The sequence below is a fragment of the Caenorhabditis remanei genome, chromosome III (genome assembly GCF_010183535.1).
Source record: "Caenorhabditis remanei strain PX506 chromosome III, whole genome shotgun sequence".
NCBI lineage: Eukaryota > Metazoa > Nematoda > Chromadorea > Rhabditida > Rhabditidae > Caenorhabditis > Caenorhabditis remanei.
The window spans coordinates 1,825,898-1,838,679 of NC_071330.1; the positions used below are offsets into that span (position 1 = coordinate 1,825,898).

Genomic DNA, 12,782 nt, shown 5'->3' on the forward strand with positions numbered 1-12,782 from the left:
ATATATATATATATATAATAAATAATTAATTAAAGAGAACAATCAATGGCACACTGATTTTATATAAAAACTGAAAATTTTCAAAATTCGCAAAAAATTAAAGCTAGTGGGGGAATGCAAAAGCGTAAAACAAAGCAAAAATATACAAAAAAAAATCAATAATTAATCATAATGATCGGAGGACGATGGCAACTGGGCGAATGACTCGGTCGTCGATCCCATTGACGGCGTGACTCGTTCGAGATTCTGGAGACTTTGAGCATTTCTTCGGAGGCACGATGCCAACTCCGCATTCGCTTCACGCAAAAGTTCACTTTGTCGCGTGATTTCCTGGAAAAAATGAGATTTTGAGTGAAAGTTCGGTAGAGCGAGTTTGCAGTTTCTTTTAGCTCAAATTCGAGTTCACTAGAGCGCGAGTGCAATTTTTAAGTAAAAGTTTGAAATTTGCACTAAAATGTTCGGTGGGGCGAACTTGTATTATTAAAAATCCAATTTAAATAGTTCAATAGAGCGCATATGTATGTTCAAGAATCAAAAAATGTATTTCTCAGTCACAATTTAAAAAGTCGAACCAAAAATTTTGATAGAGCGAGTTTGAAATTTATTTGGTGCCAAATTCAAAGTTTTAGAGAAAAAACTCAAAATCGAGTGCAGTAGAGCGCGACTGCACAATTTTCGAGCAAAAGTTTGAAAATCGCACTAAAATTTTCACTGGAGCGAATTTGTATTAAAATTGAATTTAAAAAGTTCAATAGAGCGCATATGTATGCCCGTGGATCAAAATTGTATGTTTCAGTTGAAAATTGAAAATTCGATTTTTAAAATGTAAATATTGGCGCTAAATTTGAATTATTTTTTAAAATACAAAATTCAATGGAGCACATTTGCAAGACTTCACTTCTCAACTAACTTAGTCGTTTTTTGGAAATTCAGTGAAGCACGTTTGCACCTTGCAAAACTCAAAACTTCCAAAAAAATTCAATTTCGCGCCAAATTCTCAATAGAGCGCGATTTCCCCCATCACTCACCTCTGACGATGCTCCAACAAGAGCCCACGCCTTCAACGAATGACTTCGACAGAAGAGAAGCAAGAGCACATCGACGTCGACAGTCTCACAGCATCCGTATTCCTCACCGTAGGTCCGTCTGGAAAAAAGGAGGATTACTGTAGTTTGTATACATATATTCTCCGACACCACTCATCGTCTTAATCATCTCTTCTCATTTTATTTCGTGACACCCGAAGACCGACCGACCGTTTTATGCGCCCCCCTTTTCTCCTTCCAAAATTTTAATTGCGTCGTCTTCATCGCCCCGTCGTCGTCGTCGTCACAGAAGGAGACGATGGGTGTAAATCTCCGCGCGTTGGGAAGACGAAGAAGACGTCCATGACGGGAAGGACGGGGCAATCAACACTCCTTCCCAAACCAATTATTCCAGAGAGACAACGGTATTTTTTTGGGAGAGACCGGAAATTGAGGGGAAGGTTATTTGGAGACATTTGGAGTATCTCCGGAGTGTGTCTGTTTGTCCAGATGTCTTCTCAAAAATTGATTGGAAAAGTCTATTTTAGACTGAAAATGCAATGTCTAAAAAGCGTCAAAGGCGCGCCAGATCCGTCAGACAGAAACAATCACTAATCCCACAAAGTTTTGAAAGCGCCAAAGGCGCGCCAGCCGTTCTGAAATCCGTCAAAACTCAAAGAAGAACCACTTCTCCCGAAAGAACGGAAAGCTCCAAACGCGTCAAAGGTACGCCAGATTCACCAATTCTAATTCGAATGTCAAATAACTTCAGACGATCAGAACCGTTCAACCTATCGGAATCACGAAACGCGTCCAAGGCGCGCCAGACACTTGAAACCCCGAAACGCCAGATTCTAAAAACTTCCGGAAGTCCAATCTCAAAATTTCATGAAACCCAAAACTACCGTACCCCATCTCTATCTTTCAAACCAGGAAATGCGTCAAAGGCACGCCAGATAATACATTTTGAGCACCCGAGCTCATTTTGACAACTTCTGAACGATTTTGATGGGTCTAGACTCTAGACACTTCAGGTCCATCGTTTTTGGGCCTCAGGGTCCGAACCGACTCAAAGATTTTCAGATCTGGCGTGCCTTGGACGCGTTTCGTGGTTTTGAACAGAGAGATATGGGTTACGGTAGTTTTGGATTTCAGAAATACATGAATTTTTGCGAGCGGACTTCCGAAAGATTCAGAATCTGGAGTTTTGAGGTTTTAGAGCGTCCAAAGGCTCTCAAATCGATTAAAGAAATTATCTGGCGCGCCTTTGACGCGTTTCCTGGTTCCGATAGGTTTGAGAGCTCTGAAGTTATCAGACACTCGAATTGGAATTGATGAATCTGGCGCGCCTTTGACGCGTTTAGAACTATCCGTTTTTCTTCGAGTTTTGACGGATTTCACAGCGATTTCAACATGTTTGTGACCTCTAATTTGCTATTTTGGTCTTCTTGAAAATGGTAAATATTATGTTCTCGAACCTCGAGGTGATCATTTGAACCAGGTGAACCCCGTCAGATTAGTCCTCTCTCTGTGTGTGTGATGATGCTCCTTTAATGATCACTCATTTCCTCAGTGTATTTTTCTGCTTTCCTCGCTCGGTTCCCGTAGGAAGGATCGCTAGTGTGTTGGGGCGTTGAGAGAGAGAGAGAGAGAGAGTCATGTCAACACTGATAGTGCGAGCATCGACACGAAAACTGACGAAATGGGTGAAGGTGAAGTGAAGAAGCATCTCCTTCCTACAGAATCTATCTATCTGCTGCTCCGCCGAGAGCAACACAGAGGAGCAATGTCCTCTCACAAGTGTTAACGCAAACATTGACTAGGTTTACAAGATGATGAAGGGGGGGAGGTTGAGAAAAAGAGTCTCGCGACGACTCTCTTGAGAATCTCCCGAAGAAATATGGAAGAGAAGAGACGCGAAATTTAACACAACAACCTCGGGGTGACGGGATTCGCGCCGACAATTTGAGACACCGGCGCGGGGCGAGAGAGGGAGTACTGTAGCTCACTCTCTCGCGAGTTGACTCCTCTCACCTTAAGGTGGTCAGCAGAGTTGCATGGAAGTGAAATTTTCTTATCCGGAAGTCGGAAGTCGGAAGTCGGAAGTGAATTTCCTTATCCGGAAGTCGGAAGTCGGAAGTCGGAAGCGATTTTCCTTATCCGGAAGTCGGAAGTCGGAAGTGAATTTCCTTATCCGGAAGTCGGAACTCGGAAGTCGGAAGTGAAAAAATGCCCGGAAGTCGGAAGTTGGAAGTCGGAAGTCGGAAGTCGGAATTCGATTTTTTCTCAAACTTTCAAAAACTCCTAGAAAAAGTTCATAAAATTCGCGAAAATCAGTGAAAAATTAGTTTTTGGCTGAAGAAAAGCCTATTTTCTGTCCTTTTAGACCATTTTTCCATGCATTTTTGCGAAATGCACTTTTCGAAAATTCCACAGTTATTGAATGACGGAAGTCGGAAGTAAATTTCCTTATCCGGAAGTCGGAAGTCGGAAGTCGGAAGTGAATTTTCTTATCCGGAAGTCGGAAGTCGGAAGTGAATTTTCTTATCCGGAAGTCGGAAGTCGGAAGTCGGAATGGAAAAATTGCCCGGAAGTCGGAAGTCGGAAGTCGGAAGTCGGAATTCCATGCAACTCTGGTGGTCAGGTGTGGGGGTACTGTAGCTTCTGAGCAAAGCACCAGCCGAAACCAGTGAAAAGCAGGTTGAAACCGCTGTGAAATCCGTCAAAACTCAAAGAAAAACCATTTCTCTCGAAAGAACGAAAAGTTCAAAACGCGTCAAAGGCGCACCAGATTCACCAATCACTGAAGGCTAGGATCTGGGCTATAAGGTCTGATGAACCTGGATAAGCTGATAAGAGCAGAAAAGTCTTCATTCAACCTAGAATGATTCAGAACCTTGAAATCGGATGAAATCCTTGGTTCAAAATCTGTCAGATTTTGCAGAACAGGTTCAAATTTCGGTATTAATCGCTGGAACGTCGTTCAGAAATTGCCAAAAACGAGATCTTGAACTTTTCAGGTCCGTCTAAAGCCGTTTTTGTCAACTCCGAGCGGCTCAAACCAGAAGCTCTGAGCACGTCAAGAAGGAACCGGTCGCTTTTAGACCATTTAGAGACTGAATTGGTGAATCTGGCGTGCCTTTGACGCGTTTTGAGGTTTCCGTTCTTTCGGGAAAAGAGGTTTTTCTTCAAGTTTTGACGGATTTTATTGCAGTTTCAGTCAGCTTTTGACTGGTTTTGCTCAGTTTGAGCATTTTCAGTAAGAAAATCGGCCAAAGATATTAACTGGCGTGCCTTTGGAGCGCTTCGTGGTTCCGATAGGTCTAGGGCGACGATGGCTCTGATCGTCTGAAGTTATTAGACCTTAGAATTGGAACTGGTGAATCTGGCGTGCCTTTGACGCGTTTTGAGATTTCTGTTCTTTCGGGAGAAGTGGTTTGTATTTGAGTTTTGACAGATTTGACAGCGGTTTCAACCTGTTTTTGACTGATTTCGGCCGACTTTCAACGGTGAAAAACTGTCTCCAAATCCTCAACCAGAATTCAAAAATTTCGTCTCATCTCCTGTTGCCACCTCATTGTCCTCCACCCCTCTCCATATAACAATAATTATCAAACCACCCAGTCCTATTCCTCCAAACAGAGGCAAAGCTCATAACTCATGTCACCCCTCCACCCAAAAAGAAGTCGTCGGCGTTTTCTCTTCTCTTTTCCACCACCACCGCCGGAAACGATAATAACTGCTAACACCCGTCGTCGAGGAAGAGAAAGGCTTGAAGGGAATAGGCTGCTACCACCACCCGTGTGGCGTATAATTGTCGCTCGTAAAACCGACAGCTTTTCTCAGAATACACACGAGCGGGTGGGTGGGGAAAATGACCCTTTTATGAAGAGGTTAAGATTAGGGATGGTATTATTCAGGTGACGACCAATATTGGGGGAAGCTTTTTGTCGAGGGACCGACAGAAAAAACACAAGGAAGATAGCGTCTCGGTTTGAGCACGACAAAGCTCCAAAGCTCAAAAACATGGCTTAGATCGTCTGAAATCGCCTGAAATCGGCTGCAATTGGATGAAATTGCGCAAGAAATCGTCGGAAACAGCCCGAAATTGAAATTTCGAAGTTCGAATTGGTGAAACTGGCGCGCCTTTGACGCGTTTTGAGCGAAAACTGCTCGAAATTGAAACTGAAACCGCTCAAAATAGTCCAAAATCGGTCCGAAATCGTTCGAAATAGCCAAAACCCATCAGAGATCAGTCAAAAATCGTAAGAAACAGTCGATTTCGGTCTAAAATTGCTTGAAAAATGACGTAAATTTGGCTTTAAATTGTTAAATTCCATTCAAAATCTTCTTGCTCAAGAAACCAACCCTAATCCCTCACGATCTTGTAAGCGCCAAAGGCGCGCCAGTACCTGAAATCTCAAAGAAAAACCTCTTCTAACGAAAGAACGGAAAGGTGAAAACGCGCCAAAGTCACGCCAGATTCATCAATTTCTATTCAAATGCCTAATAACTTCAGACGATCAGAACCGTCGTCGCCCTAATCGGAACCACTAAAAGCGTCAAAGGCACGCCAGACGCTCTAAAACCTCAAAACTCCAGATTCTGAATATTCCGGAAGTAAAATCTCAAAATTTCATCTGTATTTCTGGAACCCAAAACTACCGTAACCCATGTCTATGTTCAAAACCACGAAACGCGTCAAAGGCACGCCAGCCGGTCTAAAACCCTAAAAATGAGCCCCCGAATCACCGAAACTCCAAATTCTGAATCTTCCGGAAGTCGAATCTCAAAACTACCGTAACCCATCATCTCTCTGTTCGAAACCACAAAACGCGTCAACGGCACGCCAGAAGCTCTAAAACCCGAAATTCCAGCATTTCCGAGCCCCCGAATCTCCGAAAGTCCAGATTCTGAATCTTCCGGAAGTCCAATTTCAAAACTACCGTAACCCATCAGTTCAAAATCTGTCACTTTTCATCACTATATTTGTCGACACACACACACACACTCCCATCGTTATCTTCTGACCCTTTCTTGTCAAACATCACAGCAGGAAATCATCCTCTACCGTACTCTCCTTCTCTCTTCAAGTACACCTCGGCACCCCCTAATGCTAATACTTTCTAATAATAATAATAATAGTACTGATGAGATGAAGCGCCGACACGACTAACATATGTATATCACTCGGAGAGAGCTTCCCTTATTTGTCTTCCTGTTCCCCTCATTATTATTGTCCCCCCCACCCCATACTATCCTACCATTTACCGTACTAATCCGCCGTCTCTTACCGAAGTTGTCGAACCGCTTGTAAAGCCTGTGTATATCGTTTGTTCGCCAGAAGCAAAACGAGCGAATCGCACGAATGTTGGGAGCGGGGGATCGACGACTCGTTGTCGACGTTGAGACGTGACATTGATGAGTTCACTGATGAGGCGGCGTCGTCCGAGGCGCACATTAGGAGCTCGCGGTGGTGTTCCAAGATGGCCGGCGAGAGAGAGTACGTCTGGAAATTATGGGGAAATTTTTAATTTTTTAGAAATTTTGACAGTTTTTTCTTTCGTCTAGTTTCAGGACTTTTGGAACTTGTTGGAGAGTTCTAATTCAAACAATTTGCAGATTAGGCTGTGTGCCATTTTCAGCATATCCTAAGAATTTTCAGATTTTCCACTTATTCTGCCTAGAAAGGCTCATTGTTCAACAGCACAACGCCTGAATCGGCCTTGATAGCTCTGTGAGCAGAAAACCGTCCATGAAGGGGGGTACCGTGTAGACTCATGGTCACAACCATCAAAAATGGATTCGATACGTCTAAAAAGCTGGTGTCACGGTGATTCTGAATCTATCTTTAAAATTCGTCTAGCATCAAAATTGGCCGAGATACAAGGAATAGTATCTCGGTTCCGTTTCGTCCAAGTCAAATTTTGAAAACGGATTCAGAATTCTCATGTCTGCAGCTTTCTGAATATACCAATATCTTTTAAATGTATACCACTGGAAAGCTGACGTTACGGGGATTCTGAATCTAGTTTTAGAATTCGTCTAGCATCTAAATGAGCCGAGATACGAGACATCATATCTCGGTTCCTTTTCATCCTAATCAAAATTTGAAAACGAATTAAGAATCATCACGTCAAACCATTTGAAAGCTGACGTCACGTGAATTCTGAAAATGGAAAATTTTCGGTTTTCGTGTAGTCCTCGTGAACAATACGAGTAAAACTTCCAAAATTTTCGAATTAATCAAAATTTGGAGTTTTCCCGTGTAGTCCTCTCGAACAAGTCAGAAGTCGATTTTCGAAATTTCTTTAAATTTTCGTGTACTCCTCTCGGACAAGAGTCAACTACGATTTTAAATTTTCAAAAAAAAAAACTCTAAAGTTTAGCTCCGCCCCCAAAACCAATATCTATGAAATGTATACGATTGGAAAGCTGACGTCACGTGGATTCTGAAAATTGGAAAATTTTCAGTTTTCGTGTAGTTCTCGTGGACAATACGAGTGAAAACGTTCAAATTTTTGTTCAAAAAACTTTTTCAAAATTTGGAGTTTTTCCGTGTAGTCCTCTTGGACAAATCAGAAGTCGATTCTCGAAATTTCTTTAAAATTTCGTGTACTCCTCTCGAACAAGAGTCAACTATGATAGAAGTCTAGACTGTGCTAGCTACAGTAATCCTACCTACTCCGTTTAAACTAGGTTCATCCTCAATTGACAGCTTCGATTCATCATTTTCGAAATGTGTCGGTTCGGGGGGTAAATTATATAATAATTCTTCGCTCGCTACCGTAATACCCCCTCCTACAGAGATCGGCATGAAAAACCAACACACAAGGGTCACGACTTCTTGCCGCCACCAATTATCAGATCATCCACCGACGACTTGGGCCTGTCACACCAACGGGCGCGTACCGCTCATCCTAATTGCGCCACCTCTTAACCACCAGATGATGATCGTGGCGGGGGAGAAGTCGACAATGTTGACGGATTAAGCGTCTGGAAGGTGTCTTCTTCTTCTTCTTTTTCACAAAGAATTAGAAGAGTCACCTGTCTCTTCTCATCGAGAATCGAAAAAGCGAAAAAAGAAGGGACTGAGAAGACGTTCAGTGTTCTCCCATTCCCTTCTTCTTCCTATTCTCATCACTCATCGTCTCAAATTGAAACTGGCAAGTGTGTGCTGATCTTATCTCGATGTCGTCGTCGTCGTCCCCCCAACTACTAATTTGCCGCATCGTGTGTCTCTTCTCGTTTTCTCCTTCTTTTTTACGCTCCTAACAACCATCGATGACTATGATGATGGAGGGGGCGAAAATAGAAAAATTGGGGGACAACGACTTGAATTTCAGAAGACATTACAGTATACTGTAATTGGGTTGGAGATGGCAGAGAGAGGTACTGTAGGAAAATGGGAGTGTTTTTTGGAAGAATTTCAGGAAAACTAGATTTATTCAGGTTTTCAGTTAGATATTAGCACGGAACGTTTAATTTCAACCGCGCCCTACCGAAGCCAAAGAAAATTTTGTGCGAAATTGGATTTCGGTGGAGCGCAGTTGTAAGAACTGTGCTGAGCTAATAGTTGAGGATGTGAGGATTCTGAATATATTCTCAAAATGCTCTCAGAATAAAAATGAACCGAGTTATTAGCCTCATATCTTGGCTCATTTTGACTTTAGAAAAATTTTGAAAATAGATTCAGAATCCTCACGTCTTCAGCTTTCTAAATATACCAATGTCTATAAATTTTGCATCGTTGGGAAGCTGGCGTCACGGAGATTCTGAATCTGTATTTAAAATTGATATAGCTGCAAAATGAACCCAGATACGAGTCATTTTGTCAAAAAGACCAGACAAAATGCCTCATATCTTTGTTCATTTTGCAGCTAGATCAATTTTGAATACAGATTCAGAATCCACGTGACGCCAGTTTTCCAATGGCATACATTTCATAGTAATTGGTATATTAAGAAAGCTGAAGACGTGAGGATTCTGAATCTATCTTCAAAATGTGTCTAAAGTCAAAACAAACCGAGATATGAGCCGCTTTACATAAAGATTCATATAACTCGGTGCGCCAAGCTTAGAAACCCTCATTTTCAGCTCGAAAACTTTTCACAAAAGTGTATTGGCACTGTGCCAAGTCCAGTGAAAATTCACTCTTGGCACCGTGCCAAGTCAGCAGAGCTCGTGAATTTCACTTCCTGGATGTGGATATTTACAGTACCACCGTGTCATAAATTGCAAAAACTGGCCGCAAAAAGTCTCTAACAACATTGTTTTCACAGCTGCTCACTCTCTCTATACACGTCTCACTGCTTCGCCAAACAACTACAGTAATCCAGCGCCAATTTTCATGCCTTGCCAACTAACACACGGGGCTCCGCATACAAATCATCTCGTCGTCGGTCGTAATTTGTGAGCTGCCGCTGGAGCCGCCTTTCTCGACAACCCGTGCGCCTACATCACCACCACACAACTTGTTGTCATCAATCATACGCGGTGCTCCAGATGACAGCTTCCATATACATACACACAAAAGCTCTCTAAGCTTTTCCGTCGTCCCGATACCAATTATGAGTCAAATGTGATAGGCGGCGTGTTTCCTGTCACTTGGGGAAAGGGAAAGGGAAGGGTGGAAGGAGGTTCCTAAATGTTGCATATACCTACCGTATACCCAGAACTTCCGACTGACTAAATAGCCTTCTGAATTCCTTCTAAAGGGGGGCTGAGAAACCGAAAAATGAGGAGAAGGGACCTAATCGAGTGTGCTCTAATCTTTTGCTCTCAGATTCATCGCCTCATTTGTTGAAGACAATAGGGGGAGGGGGATTACGGTAGTATTTGGGAAAAGAGAGTTGTTGAATATTGCACATTTCTTGTTTATTCTTTTGGTGGAGAACAACAATAGATCACAAATTTGGCGGGATTTTTGGATTTTGGAGAGCGAAAAAGAGAATTCAGAAGACGGATTTCGATGCGTCTGCTTTGTCCGGATGTCCAGATTTCCAAGTTCTTAAAATGGGGGATTCAGAAGACGGATTCAGATGACTAGCGGTCTGTCTGTGTATCCGGAAATCCAGATTTTTAGATTCCGACAAACTTTGAGGCGGAAGGAGTCCAAATTTCAATATTTCCGGATGTCCGGATGTCCAGATTTCCAAGGCCTAAGACAGTCCATCTGTGCTCCTGTCTGTCCGGATGTCTACATATCAGATCAGAATTCCAGAAGCAAGAATCTTCCGATGATTCAGATGATAAAATAGTGTGTCAGGGCTGAAATTGGAAAAATTTTCGGATAATTTTCGAAAAGAAAGTGGAAAATTTTCCAAAAAAAAAGAATTTTTTTCAAATGTTGTACTCAAAAACCGGTTCCTAGCGGTCTGTCCTTGAAATACTCAAGTTTTTGTACAAATTCAAGATTTTTTACTCCGAAAAACTCATTTTTTCAGTCAGTTTTCTTGAAATTTTTTTTTTCAGATTTTTCGATTGTTCAGTCAAAAATTTTCGAAAAAAAAAACTTTTTTTCGATTTTTGCCCGGATGTCTGGATTTTCGGTCCCTCAGACACCCCAAAATCAAAAAATTCAGTGAAATTCTGAAAATGAGGGATAATTCAGGTCTGTCTGTCCGTCCAGATGTCCGTGTTTTACCTGTGAACTCGTGGAATTCTTGACAGCATCCGACATATCCTTCAACGCATCAATCATCAGTTTCACTTGGAACACCAACTTATTCAACAGTTTTCCCATATCAAGTTCCGATGTCAGACTGAATGATGACGTCGATCCACCGAGTGCTGAGAGTTTGTAGGCGGAGCGAAGAGAGTTGATCGCCTGGAAAAATGAAAAATGAAATAGGAGGTTCATGCATATGTGAAGTATCTGTGGTTTGTCTAATAAGAGAACTTGGAAGATGGCTTCACGGTGCCAAGAATAAGCCAAGAATAAACATATTACTATAATTTTCAGCTTTGGTATACAGTAATCCTACAGTAATTGAGAACGATGAAGTTTTTGAGAGCTCAGAGCCAAACCATTGTCTAGAAGCATCAATTGATAACTGTTGGCTGCTGGACATTCGAAAACACGACTATATACAGTAATGTCCATAATTCCAACAACTTTGACCGTTTTCAATTGAAAATGTTCAACTTTGAGAGAGTATTACGGTATCAATGATTGTCCGTTCAAGTAATCTTTTAATGGATCATACAGAACAAAGGTAGATCTTCATTTTTGTAGTTGACAAGTTTTTTGTACGGACACTTCCTAGAGAGTTATGGTCATTTTAAGACGACAACTCAAAAATCGAACTATTTCAGTGCAAAATTCCATACTTGCAAACCGGGCCGGCCGCGTAACTCGCTTCAAACTCAATGTTATGAGCTTAAAAATATACCAAAATGTAGATCTCGACGAGTTCTATCTCCGTGACAGGCCGGATGGCTATTCGTAAATGTGCCGCGGGCCGGGAAAAAGTGCCAAAAAACGCGAAAATGGCTAAAAAAGCCATTATAGCCCGGCCCGCGGCACATGAACGAATAGCCATCCGGCCTGTCACGGAGATAGAACTCGTCGAGATCTACATTTTCGTATATTTTTCAGCTCATAAAACTCAGTTTGAAGCGAGTTACGTGCCAGCCCGTATCGGCCCGATTTGCAAGTATGGAAAATTCAGTGCAAAATAGTGCGATTTTTGAGCTGTCGTTTTAAAATGACTATAACTCTGTAGGGAGTGTCCGTACAAAAAAGTTGTCAACACCAAAAATAGAGCTCTAGACTTGATCTGTGTGATCCATTAAAAACTTCTTTGGTGGGACAATCAATGATACCGTGATACCCTATCAAAGTTGAACATTTTCCGCTGAAAACGGCCAAACTTGGAGCCAATTCTCAATACTGACATGAAAACGGTTGCCTTGTGAGTTCCATATCAGGGTACTGTAGGTTTATGTTCTATGCTCCTCATCGTATGTTCCGAGACAAAGCTGCTGGTATATAGCCGTGTTTCCAAATGTCTGGAATTCCAGCAGCCAACAGTTATCAATTCTCTCCAACACTTCACTACGTTGTCGGGTACTGTAGGATTACGGTATGCTAATCATCATTTTTCGCTTCAAAATTCCTCCTCTTCCAATCAGAATCCGATCATTTCACCTTGTCAATCTCAATCTTTTTTTAGAGTCATCTAGACACCCCATTGAGATGAGCGTGTAGTAGAAGGAGGAACATTCATCACGCATGTCACCGTAATCTTGACATTCAATCTCGACAAGTTCACCACAAAATGCGAAGCAACCGGGAGAAGGAGGAGGCGATGAAGTGAACACCTTGACAGAAGACCACCCGGAGAGCCCCCATCCGGCTTATCAAGATCGGAGGTGATTCAATAGCCGTGTGATGTCACAAATCACTTTGTTAGTTTAGAGACAAGACAAGGAGATGTTGAGGGGCAGATAACACGGGTTAAAGGATAATGAGAGAAAATAAGGTATATAATTAGAGAGTGAGGGACTTCCGGGGGGAACTAAAGCTAACTGGTGCGCCTTGGCGCGTTCTGATGATTGGAGCAGCTCGGACATACACAAAAACTGAATTCTTAAGTCTGGTGCGCCTTTTACGTGTTCTGACAAGTAGAACTCTTCGGACGCCCGCAAAAACCAAATTCTTGAGTATGGCGCACCTTTGGCGCGTTTTGACGCTCAAGAAACCTTGGACATCAGGTCCAACCGACACACAGACAGACAGAATGACTTCAGTCT

The 12,782-nt window shown here is 42.3% G+C and overlaps 1 protein-coding gene across 1 annotated transcript in view; it reads right to left on the minus strand.

Annotated features, from left to right (window-relative positions):
* Positions 1–162: 162 nt before the first annotated feature.
* The window catches only part of GCK72_008512 (uncharacterized protein), a gene marked incomplete at both ends in the record, with an annotated part of 37,212 nt that continues 24,592 nt past the window's right edge, over positions 163–12,782 (minus strand). Inside the window, 4 exons of the mRNA XM_053726866.1 lie at positions 163–330; positions 1,029–1,146; positions 6,320–6,534; positions 10,672–10,854. Coding sequence (XP_053586443.1) covers positions 163–330; positions 1,029–1,146; positions 6,320–6,534; positions 10,672–10,854 — 684 coding nt within the window. The remainder of the gene's footprint in view (positions 331–1,028; positions 1,147–6,319; positions 6,535–10,671; positions 10,855–12,782) is intronic.